General features: G+C 56.5%; 3 protein-coding genes across 10 annotated transcripts in view; 2 read left to right on the top strand and 1 right to left on the bottom strand.

Moving 5' to 3' along the window:
- The window catches only part of OGDH (oxoglutarate dehydrogenase), a 34306-nt gene extending 26437 nt beyond the window's left edge, over positions 1 to 7869 (bottom strand). For 4 of the 5 annotated variants that reach the window (XM_075736642.1, XM_075736639.1, XM_075736643.1 and 1 more), the window contains exons 1-2: positions 7749 to 7869; positions 4219 to 4467 (exon numbers count right to left, since the gene is read on the bottom strand). In XM_075736642.1, coding sequence (XP_075592757.1) covers positions 4219 to 4440 — 222 coding nt within the window. In that variant the 5' untranslated portion in view covers positions 4441 to 4467; positions 7749 to 7869. The remainder of the gene's footprint in view (positions 1 to 4218; positions 4468 to 7748) is intronic. The other variant, XM_075736644.1, reaches the window with a different exon arrangement.
- A 595-nt stretch (positions 7870 to 8464) lies between these two features.
- On the top strand, positions 8465 to 11022 carry IL1B (interleukin 1 beta). 4 transcript variants are annotated; one of them, XM_010312535.2, is made up of 6 exons: positions 8465 to 9469; positions 9562 to 9610; positions 9692 to 9881; positions 9990 to 10160; positions 10270 to 10415; positions 10504 to 11022. In XM_010312535.2, exons 1-6 carry the CDS (start codon positions 9429 to 9431, stop codon positions 10714 to 10716), a joined length of 810 nt encoding a protein of 269 aa, XP_010310837.1. In that variant the 5' UTR covers positions 8465 to 9428; the 3' UTR covers positions 10717 to 11022. The 4 variants fall into 4 exon arrangements, with proteins under 4 accessions (XP_010310837.1, XP_075592571.1, XP_075592572.1 ...); XM_075736456.1 differs by having other exon boundaries at positions 8465 to 8691; positions 9290 to 9469; positions 9562 to 9881; XM_075736457.1 differs by having other exon boundaries at positions 8465 to 8691; positions 9293 to 9469; positions 9562 to 9881.
- A 1787-nt stretch (positions 11023 to 12809) lies between these two features.
- On the top strand, positions 12810 to 20328 carry CKAP2L (cytoskeleton associated protein 2 like). The gene is made up of 9 exons (XM_075736500.1): positions 12810 to 12881; positions 14170 to 14236; positions 15798 to 15864; positions 16222 to 17354; positions 17729 to 17921; positions 18580 to 18735; positions 19269 to 19332; positions 19656 to 19803; positions 19900 to 20328. Exons 1-9 carry the CDS (start codon positions 12854 to 12856, stop codon positions 20141 to 20143), a joined length of 2100 nt encoding a protein of 699 aa, XP_075592615.1. The 5' UTR covers positions 12810 to 12853; the 3' UTR covers positions 20144 to 20328.
- The last annotated feature ends 459 nt before the right edge of the window (positions 20329 to 20787 follow it).

Here is a 20787-nt window from a genome sequence, read left to right on the forward strand (position 1 = left end):
CTGTGACCACCCCCCAGCCATGTGTCCCACCACAGCCACAGCACGAGGTGTTAGCCTGGACCGGCTTTCCCGGCGCTCCTCTGTGCTGCTGCTCGTGCACCAGCAAAGCGGGATGGGAGAGCCAGGTGACTGCAGCAAGCCCAGATAGTTCAGGCTTTGGAGGGATTTTGAGCTCACCACAGGCCTCTCTGTTGAGAACAGCCCCAGAAGGAGCTCACCAAGCGAAACCAGCATCTTTCATTTCCTTTATCAGACTCGGTTCCCAGAGAAGGGTGTGGGCTCAGACTAATACGTCCCAGCCTCCGTCACAAAGCCAGCTCAGAGATCAGGCATGCGTGGCAAGGGGAGAGGGGTGACATCTCCCACCCCCCCCGCAGGGCACCTCAAATTGGGCTGGGGCTGCTCCGGGCCAGGAGGTTAACAAGGGAGACACAGCCTCTACCTCCAGCTCAGGCTGTGTCCCTGCTCCTTCTCCTGCCACGGACTCCAGGGGACAGAAAGTACCAACCAGAGCTGCTCCGCATGGTCGGCAAGCCAGGCAGCACCTCCTGCTTTAGCAGGGAGAAGAGGAGGAACATTCAGAGCTTACAGCTGGAACAGGAGAAGCCCAAACCAAATTTACAACAGAGAGCAGGGGGCCAAGCAGCGATTGATCAGTTTGTGCTTTGCATATCACCTTGTCCTTTATCAACATAAATAAGGGCCTTCAATTCTCCAGGGTGCTCGCTTTTGAAGGAGGAGGGTGAAACTCAAATGTTTCCAACTCTCAAGACTCCTACCAAATTCAGCCTGGGCCCCTATTTGCGAGCACAACCGCACAGAATGCGGCAAAGGCACCTCCCAGGGCCAGGCGTGGCTGCAGGTTCCGTCATGTCGGCAAAGCTGGGGTTACACGCATGTCTGTGTGCATTGTGACCATAAAGCCACTTTCAATATAAAAATCAAAACACTAGCATATTAAAAACTCCACGTTAAAGACTCTTTGATGGACATACGTACTGGGAGAGCTGTATCCCTTTACACCAGGTCAACCTAAACACAGGAACTGCCGTTTAGAAAGGCTAAACTTGTCGCAGATGTATGGCTGTGGGTATCACCTACCTCTGGCCACTTGCCCTGAAGCAAACAAGCTGCTCGGGGTCCTGGGGAGATGGCAGGGGTTGTGCCGAGCATCACTAGCAGCCAGCGCCGTACCCGAGTTGGCAAAGAGCTGCTCAGCCCTGCGGGGCAGGAGAAGGGTGTCCCCGCTCCCATCGGAAGCGGTCCCAGCAGCGAGCAGCACTGAGCCTGCGGCAGCCCACCGGCACCCCACACCGTCGCCTCCTCTTTCCCCACCTCTATTAGCTCATCAGACTCAGAAACTGGAGTTCAGCTGAAAAAAACCCTAAAAAAATATTTACTTTTTTTTCTTCAAATCTTCCCTACTCTAAACAAACCCTTAAGTATTTTCTGCAGTTTAAACCACCAGTGTCTGCATGGGGAAGTGAATTCATTTTGCTCAGCCAGGAGGTTGTGCTGGCCGGACTTCTCATAGGTTTTTGGTGACAACAGCAAGGAAACCCCAGCTCCTCCCTGGCTGAAGGTCTCACTCTCACCAGCAAAGAGCAGCACGGCGAGGCATAGCCAGTCTCTGCTATGTGCAGGGAACAGATAAGCCACAGCCAGGTCTGTGTGACAGCCCGGAGGGTTTTTTGGGAAGCCCACCCTCAGATCTGACCCTACGTCTAACAGGATGGAGGCCAATGCTTATCAGGGACGGTGGTGAAACGTTCCACTGCTGCTCCAGTGTTGTGTCGGAGGGGACACAGGCTGACGGGGACCGCTCGTGAGCCAAGACCAGGGACAGCCACAACCCCGATCCCACCACAGCAGCTTGGTGTCCCAGCAGGGACAGGGTGAACCATAAAAAAGTGCAGAGAGGAGAAAGGGGCAAAGCTAGGAGCTGAGAAGGGATCTTGGTAAAGGGGTCACTGGAACGAGGTGGGATCCACCCAGGAGAGACAAGTCAATTATGAGGGTCAAGTGCATCAGGGAGCAAGAGCAAAGTCCATGCCAAACCTCAGGTACCAATCCCACCAGAAGTTTTGGGACCTGGAATTGGATTTCATCAGATCACAGAATGATTTGGGTTGGAAATGACCTTCAAAGATCAATCTAGTCCAACACTCCTGGTCCAACCCCTTTCTGTCAAGCAGGATGCCAGCTTGATTTTCTTTAAAAAGCAATCTGTAAGACTTGCTTTTTACATTACAAGCATCAGGTTTGCTTCCTGGCAAAAAGACCCTATTTCATTTTCACACTGATTTTTCTGCTTTCATAAACCATTCCCAGCCCCACTGGAGGCAAAATCTTATGTCAACTCCTGCACTGCTCTCCAAGCACTTACTTCAAGGGACATTGATTTCCAGGGGGGACTAATAGACACTTGCAATTCTTCACCATAAACATTGGACTGGGGGCCTGGAGAGGTGGTGGGAGCTCCACTCTTGTAGGTGCTCAAAACTTGACCGCACAAGGCCCCGACTGACCTGATCTAGCCACAAACCTAGACGTCACCTCCAAGCTGGATGCCACCTCCAAGTGAGACATGACAGGACAGAGGCTCCAGAGGCTCCTTCCAACCTAAGTTCTCCTTCCAATTTCTTCAGCCAGCGTGCACGAGGACTCCTGCACAGCAACTGCATGCACTGCCTACCTACAGGCAAGGGGCTACGTTAAAGAGGAGACAAGACCAGAAGAGATCTAGAGGTCTGACCTCAGGACCCAAATACACTTCCCAGCCAGCCACCTCGGTTAGTCTTGAGGCTTGCTCTCACATCTGCTCAGAGCGACATTCAAGACTGAGCAGGGTCTGTACGCTGAAGAGCCGGCATCAAACCGTGAAGACTCTTGCCAAAGACACAAATCTGCCTGTCACTGGGACAAGCGTGGTATAACCCTTGCTCATTTTTAAATTAGACTACAGCACTTAGATTGATGGCTTGTAATTCACTATCTCACCTCTGAAGGACTGGGCTGCACCACATGCGTGTGCTTGGGTAGCTTTCAAGTGACTATCTGACCAAGGGCACAACCCAAACCAACGTACTTTGTGCTTTCTGAGTCTGTATTGCTTGGCTCAGCCACCTGTTTGCCTCAAAAGAGGCATAAAGTTAACATCATTTATGAAAATCCAGCTGTGATCCTACCTTAAGACCTTTACAGCACCCTACAGGCAGTGCGTTTTGGATGCATGGGATCGGTGCCATCAAAAACACACTCAACACTGATGCAAGCGTTGGGGCATGAGATTCCTTAGTCAGCCCTGACTGCTCATTTAACCATCTGCAAACCTGGTTTGCAGACTGCTCATGTGCTACTGAATCAAGAAAATCCCTGCTCTACATCAGGACATGTATGAAACTGTCTTAAAAATCCCCTGGGTAATGCTGAGACTTAGTCACTAGAGGAACATTTTACTTGTGAAACACTGGGGATGAGGAAAAATGCAGTTGGGTTTTAGAAATCCTCTTCCCAGCTGAGACCTCACCTGCTGGACTCTATGTTTAAAGAGCTGGCCTTTTCCTCGCTGGAGGAGCATCAGTAATTCAGATCAAACCAAACCTCTGCACATACTGCCCATGGCTGGGTTGGTTTCCCAATTTTAAAATTGGGAGCAGCTGGTGGGAATTCCTCTGGCCACCAGATCCAGCCCCCCTCCCCAGGCTGGAGATCAGCAGCCCGGCTTTATGCACACAAGCTCAAAGTCAAGCTTAGCTACAGCCCATCTACCGCAACACGTAACACCACATGTGCTTGAAGCAAAAAAGGAAACCAGTCAAGATGTGGAGACTACCCTCCCTGCCTCCCCGCCATCCCCCACTCCAGAATAAACCCTCCTGATGAGCCATCAGAGCTGGAAAAAATAAAGCATTGGGAGCTCGTTACAGGTGGATTCCCAGGATAAGGCATTCCTTGTATCCGTTTGTGATCCAGGATGCTGCCCACGTCCCACAAGCCCACGGCATTCCCTCTCGAACACAGAAACTCCTCTTGGCTCTTCTTCAAGGAATCGCTGACGTTTCATTCCGGCAAAGCGAGGCAGAAGGACCATCCACAACCATCCGGCCCCTCCAGCTGAATTCAATCCTCCTTGAGATGCGTGCACTTACCTGAAGCCAATGCTCAGACACGCACAGAGAGAAGCGAAGGCGATATCCTGGAGAGGTTGCTCCTTACCTTATGTACACTTTTGGGATTTTCCAGCCAAGCATAATACATTTCCTCCACGTAGTTTGAACTAGTCCCACTCAAAAAAGGCTCAGCAGCCACCGGTGCGCTGTAGCACCTGATCTGTTGAAACGTCCTGGGTGCTGCCGGCCTGTGTTGGGAAATTGTCTTTACAGTCTGTGAGGCCGTCAACGGCCTCAGCTTTGCCACACAAGTCCTTAAGTTAAGCATGTTTGTCCTGTCGCCTCACGCAAGTTCCTGTTGAGAGAGAAGGGAAAAGCAGGTTAGAAATTATTGCAGGAGAGCACAGAGCAAAGACCACCCTCCTCCCCACGCTGACCACGGAGAACTGAGCTTAGGATCAGTTTTTAATTTGGATTAATCCATCCATGCGGTCCCATGGCCAAGTCCCAGATGGCTGGGAGATGTAGTTTTTGCTCAAGACGCTCGGCGCAGCCGGGTCTGTCTCCCCCATCCCTGCCAACACAGCACTGTCATCTCCCCCGACGCAACAGTGAAAAGCAGATGTGCTCGGTGAGGTACACAACTCCGGCCTCAAACAAGCCACTACACGTCAAAGCCACCTGCACCTTTTTATATTGGCACCTTTGTACAAAATAAGGCATGCTTGATGGTGAAACGCAGCCCCAATTAACAGTATAAGGTATCAGGTTCCCCCGATGCTTTCCTCTTTAGTTCCTAGTCAACAACATCGACTCCTTTTCCAATAATAAATCCATAAAGTATTCTTTCATTTCTTTTGATTTTTTAATTCTTCCTCTGAGAATCCTCTTTTTGTTCGTTTTAAACAGGAAAATCCTCTCTATGAAACTCAGATTCCAGCAGGAGTTGGACACTTTGGCCCTTCAACCTCTCATTTGCAGGGACGTCGTACAAGATTAAAGAAAAGCACTTTAAAGCACCGTGCCTAGAAGGGTGCTGGAAAAAATTTGTTACCAGCTGGATTTTAATGCTGAACGTCATGTTTTCCTTCACATCGAGCTCATCCAATCTAGTGGGTGCACTCCTCCAGGCCTGCGCAAGCTGCAGAGTGACAGCTCTCGTCACACTGACCCAGTGTGGAAGCTTTTTCTGTTGTTCTCTCCCAGGTAGAAGGTGTCAGCTTTGAGTTTTGCTGAGTTACTCACCCTGCGATCACTCGCCTTGGCCAAGGTTTTCTTCTTGCCAGATTGTGTTACGTGCCCCAGGATAAAGCTGGGAAGAAATCGTCTATGGGGAAGACCCCTCACAAAATAGAGGTACAGTGGTGCGAAGCACTTGGGATGCAGGCTCCAGGACAGACTGCTTTATTGCTTCTCCTTAAAGGCTCGGACCCAAGAAGGCTCATGCAGTCAAAAGACACAAAGAGGGGCTCTCCCCTGCCTGGGGAACCCAGAAAAGCAACCCCGAGCCAGTGTGGGTCCTCTCAAAGGTCCACCAGCAACCTCCACCTTGCAGCTCTTGGTGGACAGTGAGGCCTGGGGTTAACCACGCTCCTTGTTAGACACATTCGACCGACAGCCACAGCCCAAGGGAAAGTGCTGGAGCAAGATCACCTCGGGGGAAGTGCTGGCAGTTGGAGCCAGCTCTTCTTGGAGCTGCCCTTTCCAGCCAGCTCCTCCCGCAAGAGGCAGGACCCGAGGCTGGAGGTGACCCAACTGGCCAGTTTCCATTTTCCCCGACCAGTTTAACGAGCAGCAGCCCAATGTCAAAGCAGCTATCGTGCATTCACCACATTAAAATCAAGTTTTGTAGCAGACTGAAGAAAAAAAAAATACACCTCTGTGACCTGTGTTTCGTCAGCCAGGCTTCCAGATTTGCCTTGCTGAATCTAGTTCTGGCTACTCGGCACAGCAGTGGCTATGCTTCCCGCCTCAAAACACAATTTTGGTCCAAAGAACCCAAGGAAGACCCAGGATCGCTCTAATTCAGCCAAAGTCTTTTACAGATTTACTCAAGGGAAAAAGGGAAGACCACTTGTCCTTTCCACCCTGCTCGCTCACTCCTACCTGCAGTCAAACCCAGACTGTAACAGGCAAGAAATGGCAGCAGGTACAGGACAGCGAGCGCGGCCGCAGTAGATGTTTCCCAGCTTACCCTCCTCAGATTTAACAGGCAAAACACACGCAAATATTTGAGAGAGCTGACTGAATCAGATGTCGGCGTACAGGCACGCACGCGGCGGGGAAAAAGCTTTAGGACGAAAAGCGTTGGCAGAGTCTCTGGCTTTGGTGTCCGGTTTCGGTGCTGCTGCTCAGCAGCATCCCAGTGACTTCTCTGGAAAACAGGGTCAATGCCAGGTCAATACCAGGGTTTCACCCAAATCAAGTACAACCAGCTGGTTTTCAAGGGCCTCTTGCAGAACTATTTGCCTTCCTGAAGGCGCATGAGCTCGTGCCGTGCCGCAGACCAGGGCGAGCTCGGAGCAGGGATGTTTCCAAGGTAAATCAAATCAGCGCACAAGGACCAGGAGCAAGGACGTAGGAAACCGAGCCCGAGATAACCGATACAGGGGTCACACACGAACACAAAGTTCACGCACGGAGTTACAGCTGAAGAGGCGTTAAGGAGAGGAAGCCCAGGTTTGTTGGCCAGGCCCCCGTGGCGACAGTCGCGTCGCAACCCGAATTTCACCGAGAGGTCAAACAACAGGAACACTCATAACAGATTAACGGCTGGGACAGGCAAGAGCATACCGTTAAGCAGATTAAGGTACTAAATTTGGCCTCTGGCAGCCGGAAACCGTGACACCTGCCCCAGAAGGCAGTTAGTTGGGAATTGCGGGGTTTTTGGAGGGTTCAAATCAGCGCAAATTCAGCGTTAAAAGGAAGCGGCAGGGCCGGGGCCGTCCCAGGGCCGCGGGCTCCTGGCCCAGCTGCTGCAGCACCAGGCACCTTCGGGCCCGCGGCAGCCGAGGGTCCCGGGGCAGCCGGCGGCAGGCACAGACCATTCCCCACCCCACCCCCCCCCCCGGCACCACCTGAGCCCTCCCAGGCCGCCCCGGGAAGCCCCGCCGGGTCGGAGCGGGGGATCCAGCCGCCGGACGGGGCGGACCGAGGCACCCAGGGCGCGGCCCCGCGGCCGAACGCGCCGGGCGGGGCGGGGACCGGAGGGAGACCGGCGGGGGCCAGGGGGAGCGGACACCCCCGCTGCGGCCGGGCGGGGAAGGGGGCGCGGGACCCCCGCGCGGCCACACACACAGGCGCGCGCGCGCGCGCCAGGCCCGCCCCCGCTCCGGGTCCCGCCAATCAGCGCCCACCGCCGCCGCCGGGACTTCGCGCCCCTCGCCGCCTATAGGAGCGGCGCAAGACGCCGAACCGCCTTCCCATTGGCCGCGCTGGGACGCCCATCTAGCGGTACTCCCGCCCCCCCCCTCCGCCCCGAGGCGCCCGGGCGGCGGCGCCAAGGACACCAAGGAGCGGCCGCGGCTCCCCCCAGCCCGGCGCGGCCTCCCGCCCTTCCGGCCCTAGCCCTCGCCCCGGCCCTCGCCCCGCTCTGCCCGGCCCCGCCGCCCAAGCCGGCCCCGCCGCGGTACCTACCGGCACGTCCGTCCGACCCGCTCGTGGCCCCGGCTCTGACAGCGGTCCCCAACTGCCGGCTGCCGCCCCGCCCCGCGCTGCCCCGCCCCGCACGTTGCGTCACCACGTCGCCACACCCCCCCGCCTGCCGCCACTCCCCCTCCGGACCCGGCCCAAGGCGCCTGCGCCTCCGCGCGCCGGGCGGGGAGAACCCTCTAGGGGCGGGGCTAGGCGCTGGGGCGGGGCCTGGGCGGGGGGGGGGCGTCATGGGTGTCTGGTGCGGCCCTCGGGGCTCGGCCTGTGCCACGGCCCGGGGACCCCGCCACGGCCCGGGCACCCCACCACGGCCCGGGGACCTCCGCCACGGCCCGGGGTCCTCTGTCACAGCCCGGGGACCCCACCACAGCCGAGGGACCTCCACCACTGCCCGGGGTCCTCCGCCACAGCCCAGGGACCCCCACCACGGCCCACGGACCCCCACCATGGGGACCCCTGCCATACCCTGGGGACCTCCGGCCTGGCCTAGGGACCTCTCTGTGCACTGAGGACCCCCACCGTGGCCTGGAGACCACCATGGTGTGGAGAACCCCTTGGCACGGAGGATGCCATGGCCCGCGGGACCTTGGGCCTTCAGGGCATCCCAGTGTGGGTGGCAGCCAGCAGGCCTCACCCCTGCATGGAGGACTGGCAGGGCTGGCGGGGCAGGAGACGCCCCAGGGAGTTTTGGGGTTGCGGGGCAGGAGACGCCCCAGGGAGTTTTGGGGTTGCTGGCAATTTCCTGCCAGGTGAGTCACGGCCGCAGTAGCCTCAAGCCCGAGGAGCTGTGCGGGGCCGCTGGCGCTTTCAGGAAGTGAAATGGGCACCAGGAAAACACCTCGACAGCCTCTAGCCACGCAAGCCGGGCCACGCACATCCCTGGCCAGGCCAGCGTGGCGCAACAGCCGACACCCCAGATGGACGCGAGGTATCCTGCAGAACGGGGTGCGCTGCCAGCTGCAGGGTGGGGACAAGGAATATCCCCAAAAGCCATGTCCCCAGGGCGGCATGGGTGGGCACAAGGGGACAGCAGGGTCCTGCACCCTCTGATACTGGGGCAGTGAGGACAGGAGGGGTGATGGAGGCAGCCCTGCCGGCCGTGGTGCCGCGGGCCTGGGCAGCGCAGGAGGAAGCCGTGGGGTAATGGTGGAGTGGCAGCGCTTGCGCCACCAGCCCCTTCCGGGGCAGCTGTGGTGCCGAGGCCTGACGAGGACGGGCGTCATTGCGGCCCTGGTGGGTGGGATGGGGTTGTGGCCGGGGCAGTCCCTGGCTGGGTCAGCCCAGCAGCCAAGGGCCAGCACACGAGCACCAGACCCAGACATTGACCCCAAACATCGCCCCTGTTCTGCCCCACACACCGACCCCAGAGCATCACCCCTGCTCTGCCCCCTGCACAGTCCCACACTCAGCCCCATGCCACTGCTTATGAGAAGCCGGCCCCCCAGCCCTCCCAGTCTTGCTGGAGGAACTGGGCAAACCCAGCCGTTGCGAAAGGTGGAAATCCCGCTGACGGAGCTTCCTTCCAGCAGCTCTTGAAAACCCGCTGCGCCGACACCAGGCTCAGAGAGCGCCCAAGTGACGCTGCCAGCGGGACAGGCAGGAGCAGGCAGCCGAGCACTGCAGCGCTCAACAGGTACCGGCAGGTTTTCGCAGTCAGCAGCGGAGATGGCATTCGTCCCTGATTTGGACATGTTGGAGAGCAGCAGGTAAGTGTGGTGGTGCCGGGGGGACACTGGAGACATGATGCCACCCTGGTGCCATGGGATCCCTGGCTTCACCATCTCCCTTTGCCTTTCAGCCTGAATGAGGAGACATTTTATGGCCTCGACTGCCTCTGCCTGCAGAAGGTAACACTGGAGTGGTGGGAACAGCTAGACCTCCATGATGGGGAAGCCAGGATCTCACCCCATGTCCCCTTTCCTCCCCAGAAACCACACCTGGACTTGGAGGTGACATCACCTGGGGTGGACATCCGGGTGACATTGACCAAGGAACAGCCTACCAGGACCTTTCGCCAGGCAGCTGTCCTTGTGGTTGCCATGACCAAGCTCCTGAAGCAGCCAGCACCCAAGGACTTTGCCGACAGTGACCTTGGGGGCTTCCTGGATGACATTTTTGGTATGGGAACGTGGTGTCGGGGGTGTCACCCCAGCCAGGGCATGTTCTTGGGGGATGTTCTTGGATCCGGGTCCGTCAGCATCCCCCTGACCGTCTCCCTCCCTGCAGAGCCCGTCTCCTTCCAGCAAATCAAGGGCAGCTACACTGGGGCGCCCGTCTACCGCTACACCCGCTCCCAGTCCTTCGACATCCTCGACATCGACCACAAGTGCTTTGTGCTGGAATCGCCCACCCAGCTGGTGGCCCTGCACCTTCAGGGACCCTCCGCCAGGCAGAAAGGTGAGGGTACACGGTCCCAACCCAATGTCCCTGGCCCCAACCCCGGAACCATCCGGGAGCCACCCCACAGCCCCAGGAGCACGTGTTAACCCATCCCTTCTCTCTGCAGTGAAGCTCAACATTGCTCTGTACCGTCCCCGATCATCACAGGGTGGCCCAGGGAGCGGGCGGGTGCCAGTGGCGTTGGGCATCAAGGGCTACCAACTCTATATGTCATGTGTGATGAGCGGTACCAAGCCCGTGCTGCAGCTGGAGGTGAGCGGGGGGGTCTCAGCTGCTCTGTCCCCCATGGGGCTGGGGGTTCCATCCCACCCTAAACCCAGTTTCACCCCCCTGGTTATAGGAAGCCGACATCAGGAGAGACATCGAGAGTGTGGAGCTGACCCGCTTCATCTTCTACCGCCTGGACAGCCCGGCCGAGGGGACCACCCGTTTCGAGTCGGTCGCCTTCCCTGGCTGGTTCATCTGCACCTCCCTGCAGCCCCGCCAGCCCGTTGGCATCACCAACCAGCCCGACCAGGTCAACATTGCCACCTACGAGCTCAGCGGGCGCTGAGGAGCCCCCGCACCCAACCCAACCGGCAGTCACCGGTTTTCAGGCCGTATGTACCGAGTACAAACCCCCCAGCCAGGACCCCCATCCTGTCCATCTATTTCATGTGAAATAGCAGCTCTGGGCCCCGTGAGCCCAAGTCACCCCAATTTATATTTATTTATTGTGTCTGTCCAGTGCTTTTATACTTATTTATTGTGCCCATCCCTTGCTTTTAACTTATATACCTTTCATTGGAAATATTGTAGTTTTGTTACTGGGAATGGGGGTATTTGTTGGTGATGGAGGTGGAAATAAAAAATTTCCCAGGATGGCATCACTCAGCTTGTTGCTCTCATGGGGGTTAAACGATGTGGGGGTGGTTTATGGATGGGGAAATCCTGCTGTTTCAGCTGCTTTTGGGGGCTCTCCAGGCCTGGGTGCAAAGCCCAGGAGGTGGGGGGGGGTGACCATGGGCCACCCCACAGCTCAGGGCCGGCCTCATGCAGGACCCTCTGCCGCCCTGTCCCCAAGCCCACCCCACGCTCAGGGGTGGCTAGGGTGGGCATCCCACGGGTGGGGTCACTCACAGCCCACAGCAGCACCCAGGGCTGCCACCCTTGCCCGGCCACTGCCACCACCCCCCACTGAGGCATGGTGTGGTGGGCCGGTAGCATAGCATGACATCATGCGGTGTGGCATGACATCACATAGCATGATGGTATCACCGAAATTCGGGAATAAAAGGAAACTCCTTAACACCAATTTGGCATTAAGAAGCAGGCATTTCCTTTATTGCAGCGCTGGGTGTCAGGAGGAGAGTCCTCTAATCAGGCACACCTAACGCTGGTTCTCTTGTCACGAATATTACAAAGATTACAAAGCGGTGGATTCCCTGTTACAATAATTGGTTCATATTTCTTCACCTAGTATGCAAACTAGAAGGCCTGCTCAGTTCCCTTCTCCGCCTCTGTCTTTTGCGTAGGTGCTGTAATTTGGGTAGGGGGCTTATGGGTGGGTGGTGGTGGGGACCCTGGCCCAAATTCCCTTTCCCCTAGTTTCTCTGTACTTCCGTGTTGGTAATTGTTCACTCTGTGCCTCGGGAAGATCAGGACGCTGCTGGAGGCAAGGAGTGTCCTCCCTTTCTGCCAAGTCTGTCCATAAGGACCTTGCAGTGTCTTGTAGCTGCTCCTTTGTCTCATGATGTGTAGCAGGGGCTCATTCTGAGAATCGTTAGCCTTCGGCCTGAAGTAATGAGGAATAGTTTCTTACTGCATACAATACAAGTAGGTCTGAGTTACAGGCTTATCTTTTTGGCTACAGTGTGACGTGCTCTGGCATCATATGGCATGGCATGGTCTGGCATGGTGTGGTGTGGCATAGCATTGCATGGCATGGTATGGCGTGGCATTGCATAGCGTGCCGTGGCGGTGGCATGACGTGCCATCGCGTGGCATGATGTGACGTGGCGTGCCTCGGCGGTGGCATGGTGTGCCGTGGCGGTGGCATGACGTGCTGTGGCGGTGGCATGACGTGCTGTGGCGTGGCGTGCCGTGGCGGTGGCATGGTGTGCCGTGGCGGTGGCATGACGTGCCATGGCGGTGGCATGACGTGCCCACCGTGGCGTGGCATGGCATGACATGGCGTTGCATGGCACGGCCTGGTGTGTTACGCCACGAGAGGGCACGGTGTGGTGCAGCGCGGCACGGCATGGCATGGCATTGCATGGCGCACTATGGCTTGGCATGGTAAGGCGTGCCGTGTCAGTCCGTGCCATGCCAGGCCACACCCCCGCCGCACGGTAATTGACGGAAATCGGGACCAATTGTCGGGGCAGCCGCTGGTGCCGTGTGCGCCCGCCTTCCTTCGCCCCGCCCCTCTCCCCGCCCCGCCGCCCAGCGAGACACGCCCCGTACCGGCCCCGTCCTTGCCCCGCCCCCCATGAGCAGGGCTGCCGGCGGGGACGCGTTGTCACCGCACCCCTGCCCGCCTCCAGCCAATCATGGCTCTCGCCGCCCGCCAGCCCCCTCCGTCACGGCAGTTTCGCGCTCTCCATTGGTCGGTTTGAAGAAGGCGGTGGCCAATGGACGCGGGGCGGCCGTTGGCGGTGGCGGGTGGGCTACTGGCGGTGGCGGCGGCTGCGCTGAGGCGAGCGCTCGGCATGGAGCGGGCAGGGGCGGCCACGCAGGGTGAGGGGCCGGGGCTCCCGGGGGGTGACGGGTGTTCCTGGGGGCCTGGGCGGCTAGGGGGCCTGTGCCGTTGGGGATGTCAGGGGGCGCGGGCACGCCAGGGGCCCTGTGGGGTTGGTGTGGGGCTGAAGAGTGGAAATCTGGGGGCCCTGTGGGGTGATGGGGAACTGGGGCTGGTATGGGGCGGACGGGCCTCCGCGGGGGCTGTGGGTGATAGGAGGAGCCTGTGGGGCAGGGACATGGGAGACCCTCTGGGGTGGGTGGGGGACACACCCCGCTGGGTACGGGCTGTGGGGACCCTGTGGTGACAGGGGCGATCGTGAGTGCCCGTGGAATTGGGGGTGCTGTTGGGGCAGGGAGTGATCAGAGATAGGCTTGGGTGGCTTTGTGGGGTGGGTGGGCCTGCCTTGGGGGTGGAGTGGAGGGACAGGGACAGGCTGGGTGGCTGCTGGGACTTTGGGAGGAACGTTGGGACAGCCGGGGGTGGTGAGGGTGCTGTGTACCCCCATTGACCCGCCATTGAGAGGGGCGCGTTGACGTGGTTTGGGAGGACAAGGCAGTGTGGAGGGGCTTGGGGTGTGCCTTGGAGTGCTGGGGAGACTGGGGGCACCCGGGGGTGTCATGCTGCTCTCGGGGCTCTATGGAAGCCTTGCGGTGCAGTGTCAAGGGAAGGGGGTAGCTTGGGGGCAGAGGGCTGGCGGGAGGATGACTGAGGTGCCCTCAAGAGCCCTATCAGATGAGGGTGGGACAGCTTTAGGGACAGGGCCAAGGCCCTGGGGACTGGGTGATGCTGGACTCCAGCCAGGGCCAGGTTGTCCCTGCCACGAGATGCCCCAGTTCCACAGTCCTCAGCCAAACTGGGGGTGTCAGAGGTATCCCCTGACCCCCCGTTGAGATGCTCCTTGCTTTTCCCACCTGCTTGTATTAGCAGAGGGCTTGGCCACAGCAGGATACAGGCTTACAGGATACATAGCTGAAGCAGGGTCGTTGGCAGCATCCATTCTTTCCTTCTGCAAATTGACTAAGCCCCACACACCTGAGGTTTTCAGCAGCACCATGCTGTGAGCTTCGGAGAGCTCTGATCTTTATGTGCCCATGAGCCTCTGGGCATTATCATGTGCATGGAAATGCTCTGGGAATTTCTGGGAACAGCATTGTCAGGCTCGGGCAGGGAGCTCGGGGGACCTGCACAGTAATGCCGTGAATGTAAAAGAAATCCATTCTTATCGATGCTCCAGACACCGAGGTTGTGGTGCATGTGCTGCATTTTCCTACCCTCTCTTTGCAGAGGAGCAGAGAAGACGGCTCCAGGAGTACGTAGCAGCCAAAGAGAAGCTGAAATGCCCGAGTGCAAAGTAAGTCAGGAGGATGTTGGGCTTGGACTAGATGATCTGTAAAGGTCCCTTCCGACCCAAATCACTCAGTGATTCTCTGAGGTAAAGCTTGCTTCCTGACTTGCTAGTGTGTCTCTGCAGCGATTCACACACGTCCAGAGAATCACCTCCTCCTAGTGCCCTGCTGTCAAGGCAGTGACCGGGGACAGCTTTGCCACACGGCACCCCGGCAACGCTCTGTAGAGTTACTGGCAGCAGGAGCAAAGGGATGGTTTGAGTGTTGACGTTTTCTGCTGGTTGATATTGTCCCTTCTGGGTATTTTCTGAGTCTCCATGAAACTTTGTCAGCTCTTGGGTCTGACAGAACAGGTCTCACCACTGCTTTTTATGGCAGCTTTAAGTGGCCTTCTGGGATAGGTTAATATTAGGAAGGGGCTTTTTCAGTGCATTTAAAAGGAAATAGATACAACCACCTGCTAAATGAGTTACCTGGCTCTGGGAACCCTTTGCTGCCTTGCTTGGTTCCTCTGGAGCTGGGCTGCCTGCAGATGCGCTGCTGTGAGAGCAGCAGCACCTTGCGGGCTGCGGGTAGGGAGGCACCTTTCTGCAAAGCTTTTAATTGAAACTGCTGATGCGCTTGGCAAACCTGAACACTTGAAAGACTCCTCACTGCAGTTAGTATTTCTCATCATATTGTAGTACAAAGGAAGCCATAAAACTTCTCCGTGGGGAGAAGACAAAGGGAAGCAGGATCAGAGACCAGAAAGAGCCAGCCAGTCGCTGTGCCAGGCTCTGGAAAACTCCACTAATATAACAGAAATGAGAAGATTCATGATTTTTCTCTATGGCAACCACTTGTGTAGAATAGAGGACAATACCCTAACTCTTCAGGCTCTTTCATTACAGAAAAATAGCTGCACAGACATTAATCTTTCCTGACGGAGCTGCTAACTCTGGAGCAGAGGGGTGGGGGAACCCCGCAGCTGGTTGCTGTCAGAGGGTTCCAGTTCAGGGAGGAGGAGGAGGGCAGGATGGGGGGGACCCAACAGCCAGTGCTGCTGTCCTACCTCCCCACTTCGCTGCCGGTGCTTGGGCAGCTGAAAGGCTTGTGAATCAGCCACTGCAGCATTGCGGCTTGCCGTGACAGCGTAAACCCTGGCCAATGCTCTGAGACACTGCTGTGACCTGCAGCACGGCAGCAGCTGACTCGGATGCACCTCGGCTGTCTGCAGCACACGGAGCACGTCAGGACACCAGCCAGGGGCAGCAGCGTCAGGAGCCTCCAAACCTATTGCGATCTCCTGTCTGCCAGCCCCCCCTGCCTGCAGGAACCATTTTGGTTACTTTTGTTGTCAGTGGAAGCCATAAGTTTTGTGATGATACTGGATGTCAATGTTTTGTGTTGCTTTTCTGTTGCCACACAAAAGAAAAAGAATTAATATCACATGGTACTTGACAGCTTTTTGATTTCCAAAAGTTTCTTGTTAGCTCCTGTGACTGAGACACCCAGCAGTGCTTTGGATATTTAACCTTTTCTGCAATATCTGTTAAATAACCTGATACATTGTTTGACTTCCTACAGACCCCTTTTAAAGGACCGGAGGAATCACCTGAATCCACGCTTAGAACCAGTTTCTAAACTAGACCGTGTAAGTAGAAATCTTCTGAGTCTAGTTTTGTATTTCACACTTGAAGCGACTCTGGGCAGAACAGGGTACCCAAATCATGGAAGTGAGTTCCTGACTCCAAATGGGGTGCAGTCATCAGATTGCTGAATAACTGGCAATAAGTCAACTAATCATTTTTCAGAGGAACTTAGTGTGAGAGACTCATTCTCTGCCCTTGCACTGGTGGGTGTTGTGTTATTGTTCTGTTTACAACTGCTTTGTCACCGTGGGCCTTCACGTGGACATCCCTTGTGCTAGCAGGGCTGGGGCAGGAGTGAGCTGTCAGGGTTTGACCAAGCTGAGCTTGCCTCGGGGCTGAAGTTCACTTTATCTCTCCAGGTTGACAGGAACAAGAAGGATGTTCCCAGAAACGTGGCGATGGGTGCTCAGAGGGATGGCAAGCTTGGTGCCAAATCCACACAACATGCTGGCCATGCTGCTCAGCACAAGTCTTCAAATACATCCCAGAGGGCAGCCGTGGTGCGTCTGGAGCAGCCGAGGAAGACTGCAAAGCTTCCCATGGGGCTCGTGCCAAGCATGAGCCACCCTATGCAGCCCAGAGGGAGGCTCCCAACTTCAACCTCTGGTCACCTAAATCCAGAAAGGAGCAAGAAGCCTGCACAGGAGACTGTCACCGCTGCAGCACCTCAGACTGGAAGTGACCATCCCCCTCTTGGGGCACCTTGCTCCCTAAATGAGGGTCTGCAGGACAGGCTGGTCTGCAACAAAGAAAACATCCAAGCACAAACCTCTACACGCTCTGTGCTGAACAGAGTTTTTCAGTCTGATGGAAACAATCTCGGGAACAAGAAAGTCTTGGCTCACAGGCAAAGCTCAGCCATAATGTCAAGAGTCGTCACAGGCCCAAAGGGCAGAATTAATAACTGCCAGGCTAAGGAAGATCTGATTCAGGATAAGTTCAGGAAAACCCTGCCAGGCTCAAAGAGCACATCTCAAAAACCAAGTGTCAAAACTCAGCCGTTGCAGCCCCCTCGGTTACTTACTGCTTCTACTAATTTGCCACATAAAAAACCAGGAGCAAACCAGGAAAAAACTAATATGGCAGGGGAGCCCATAGGAAAGCCACTTGGCATACTTCCAGTGGGAAGTCTTAAGCACCACAGTAGACCCCCCCAAATGAAAAGATCTCCCATAAAGCCTCCGGCCTCCAGCAGGCCCCAGGGGACCACAAACTTGAAATCCAGCCTGAAACCGGGTGGCACGATGCAATGGCAAAGGCCCGCGGCTAAAGGGGAGGTAGGTAGGAAGGACGTGAAGGTGGTGCCTCCCGGACGCACAGCAGCATCCCGAGTGACAGTCCCGCAAAACCAGTCTCGCAGCGCGCACAGCTCCAAAACGCAAGCAATTGAGAGTGATTTTAGTAGGAGAGATAGGCTTAAACCAGAGCTGCCAAAGGCAAGTGGAGTCCAGGCTAGGCGTGTTCCCAAGACCCCATCAGCTGCGGATCGTAAGTAAGTAGTAGCTTTGGCCAACTGTCCTCACCTCCAGGGGACAGCAGAGTATAAAGTGTTTAACTGTGTGAACCAGCACCAACCTGCTGGAAACTGGGTCCAAAGTCCCCCTTATCAGTGAGTGCCTGCTTGGAGCTTGATGCCCCAGAAAAGAAGAGGGTGGGGATGAGATTTGGTGGTACCCTGGATTCCTCTCCCACTGATTCAGCAAGCAGGAGGAGAGCCTAGAACGTGGATGTCTTTTTAGGGTAGATGTACTGGTTCTTCCTGAGCAGCTGAAGTTGGCTAGAGGGAGATTCCAAGGGAAAACAGTAGCCTGGCAAGCGCTGGCCATCTGCCAGGATGGTAACAGTGATCCTTTGGTCCTTTAACAGGAAACAGCTGGAGGAGTGGTTGGCATCCAAAGGCAAGATATACAAGCGGCCACCTATGACACTGCTTCAGAAAAATCCAGTGAAGCTGTCCTGGAGAAATGTCAAGGAGAAAGAGAAGCAAGAGAAACCAGAGCAGCTCTGCCTGGAGAAGATCAACAACATACTAACTGAGTGTCTGAAGCTTGTTGAGGAGGTGGGAGTGGGAAAGGAGCTGCTCAAATGGGCTCCTCTTCTCCTGGAGCATCCCGGCAGATGAGGGCCATGTCCCCCTGGCAGCACAGAGGGGTTTGGAGCAAGCATTCTTGCTCGCTTGGCTGTAGTTGTCAGAGGGGTAACATCATGCATAGGAAAAGTAAGTCCTCATGGAGTTACAGATGGGCCAAAGGCACGCCGTGAGGTGTGCTAACGGGCAAAATGAGCAATACCCAGTCACGGGGCTTGCGTGTGTCATCGCCAGTGTCCTGGTACCTGGCAGTGCAGTCTGCAGCAGGAATTTCTGCAGCAGCAGCTCGGGTGATTGAGCCAGCTTGAGGTATGTCCCTGGTGGACCTCACAGCTGCTCTGAAGTATCACCTCTGGGAATGCTGGCCACCAGTCCTGCTCCGGGGTTTAGTGGCTCAGTTAGTGCCAGCACTGAAGAGTCTATCCCTCAACATCCCTCTGAAATACTAGACTCATTTTACCAAGGGGACAACAGAGGCAGGAAAGCTATTATTTGGCCATGGTCACATAGAAGACTTGCAAAAGACCCTCCTTTTCCTAGACAGTGATTACGCACTGACAGCTCCTCCGGTGCGCACCTCTGGCTCTCGCAATTGACACCTTTCTCTGGGACCTTGCCCTTCTTGTAGGGTGTCCAGGAAGAGGAGCTCTCTGCAGTGCTCTCCCATGTGCCCCAGGCAGAGAAATTTGCCAAGTTCTGGATCTGTAAAGCGAAACTCCTTGCACGGAGCGGCCCTTTTGATGTGACGGGGTTGTACAAAGCAGCAGTCTGCGCTGGTGCTGTGGTGAGTGAGGCGCGTTTCTCTTTGGTAGCTCCCTGTGTTCCCTGCCTCTGTGCCGGCAGGTTTCCTCAAGATCCAGGGGCTGGATTTTGGGATGAGTTTAGCAGCACTAGTCACTGGGGAAAAAAGCACTTGAGCTGCCTGTCCCATTTTGTGCTGTAGAAGCACCTTCGGCTTTAATCAATCAGCCAAGTAGGCAGTGCTGTGTGGGCATGAACGGGGCCAGGGACGGTGAGGATGCGCACTCTGCCTGTGTTAGAGCTGTAGCTGGAAGCAAAGTGACAGCAGCTCTGTGCCAGTCTGCGCGGCGTAACTGCAGCATCTGGTGGGATTTACCCATGCCGGGTGGGCGTCTGCCCAGCCGTGTCTGTGCGCTGATGGGTCTGACTTGGAGAAGGGAAATTCTGCAGCCTTTTGCCGCTGTCTCCAGCACGGGGTGTCACGATGCAGCAAAAACCTTTTCACCTATTCAGTTGTAACTCTGGTCTCCATTCCCATCAGGCTTGCCTTGACCCACATTCTGCTTTATTCTGCAGCCACTCCAGGAGCTCAGGGAAGTTGTCCTTGATATTTTGAAGGCTGCAGACCAAACATCAGAAGGTAACATGTGCATGTGGGGGCTGGCTGCCAGACTGGAGCATGGGCAGGCTGGGGTTCCTTGCTGCTGCAGGCAGGGAAGCAGCATGGTCTGCAGTCTGTCCTAGCACCCCATGTCCCTCTTGATGGAGACAGCATGTTGTGAAAGTCCAGAATTCTGATCTCAAAAATGGGGCAAGATTCCTCTGTCAGGGCTGGGCACGGTCCCGGCCCAGCACACCTCTGTAGCAAGGTGCCCTTGCCCATGTCCAGACACCGTGGTGGTGTAATCCCTCCCCAGCTGCTGCTGCTCTCTGCAACCGTGCTGCCCTTTTTTTTCCTGTCAGGGGAAAAGGCTGAGCAGCCCGTTCCTTGGGAGCCTACAACGCCTTGCCCGAGTGAGAGGCAGCACGCGGCAGCCACTCCCTGCCTGACGGGGAGGTCTCTGACCAGCCTGCCCGTCTCAATCAAGTTACAAGTTACGTCTGCGTCCAGGTAAGGCTGAGCTGCCTGCTCCTGGCAGCAAGCACCCTCTGCCTGTGCCAGCGCTCCTCTGCAGGATTTACCTAAAGGCTCTTGTCCTTTCCGCAGAGGAAAGGAGTTGCTGGAACGCCAGGAGCTGAAATTCCTGACTCCAGTGCGGCGCTCGCTGCGGATAGAGCGGGCTGGGAGCCACTACCCAGAGATGCTGAAGGACCATGACCCTGTGGTGTCGTCCCTCAGTGAAATCCTGGATGCTGAGGAGGAGACTCAGTTCTTCTTCCGGAAAAACAAGGCTTTGCCAGAGGTGGCAGAGCTGGAGGGTTTGAGTTCGTACCCCTCAGAGTGCTGCTGAGGGATGCCCGGCAGGGTACGGGCTGCTTGCTCCCCTGTGCTGCCTTGCATGCACTCCACTGACTTCTCTTGTTGCCTCTCAGATGTAAATATGTAGGGGTGGCACATAATAAGCCTGTTTCAAATAGATAACCACTATTGTAAACGTGTAAAAACTTGCAGTAGAGATGTAGTGTGGGCTGGTGAGTAATGTGCAAGGCCCAGGGTTGGAGACATGGGCTGTGTCCCCTGGGATTGCCCTTGGCTCCTCTGCTGTGACGCATGCCCCGATTTTCCTGCTGTAGGATGATGTCAGTCAGACTCTGCAGTGCTCCAGGCACCTTCCGGTGTTTTGGAAGTGATGTCCCCCGAGGGATTTGTTTGTTCCAGAGCTGTGTCGTGCCCTACCTGGACAGCATCCGGATGTTCCCTGCTGCAAGGCATGCACAGCCCCGATGTCTTGAGTCTTGTACAGCAGCGCCAGCTGCGCCAGAGTGGCAAGAGGCTGGAGGGACTGGGGTACCTGCAGGACCACAGCAGCTTCCACACGGGCCCTGAGGAGGCCGAAGGCGGTATGCGCAATGGGTGCGGAAGTCCTTGGGAGGCAGCCCCACTAGTGCCTCAGGGCCCTCTGGCAGCCTCCCCTGCCCCAAAGCGAGTGGTGGC

The sequence above is a fragment of the Balearica regulorum genome, chromosome 27 (assembly GCF_011004875.1).
Source record: "Balearica regulorum gibbericeps isolate bBalReg1 chromosome 27, bBalReg1.pri, whole genome shotgun sequence".
In the NCBI taxonomy this organism is placed as follows: domain Eukaryota; kingdom Metazoa; phylum Chordata; class Aves; order Gruiformes; family Gruidae; genus Balearica; species Balearica regulorum.

Bases quoted from the DNA above. Each gene is read 5' to 3' on its own strand.
- IL1B (XM_075736455.1), top strand. From the start codon at position 9,429: ATGGCATTCGTCCCTGATTTGGACATGTTGGAGAGCAGCAG. The intron at 9,470-9,561 runs GTAAGTGTGGTG...TTTGCCTTTCAG, and splicing joins GACATGTTGGAGAGCAGCAG to CCTGAATGAGGAGACATTTT. The intron at 9,882-9,989 runs GTATGGGAACGT...CCCTCCCTGCAG, and splicing joins CTTCCTGGATGACATTTTTG to AGCCCGTCTCCTTCCAGCAA.
- CKAP2L (XM_075736500.1), top strand. From the start codon at position 12,854: ATGGAGCGGGCAGGGGCGGCCACGCAGG. The intron at 12,882-14,169 runs GTGAGGGGCCGG...CTCTCTTTGCAG, and splicing joins GGCAGGGGCGGCCACGCAGG to AGGAGCAGAGAAGACGGCTC. The intron at 17,922-18,579 runs GTGGGAGTGGGA...CCCTTCTTGTAG, and splicing joins GTCTGAAGCTTGTTGAGGAG to GGTGTCCAGGAAGAGGAGCT.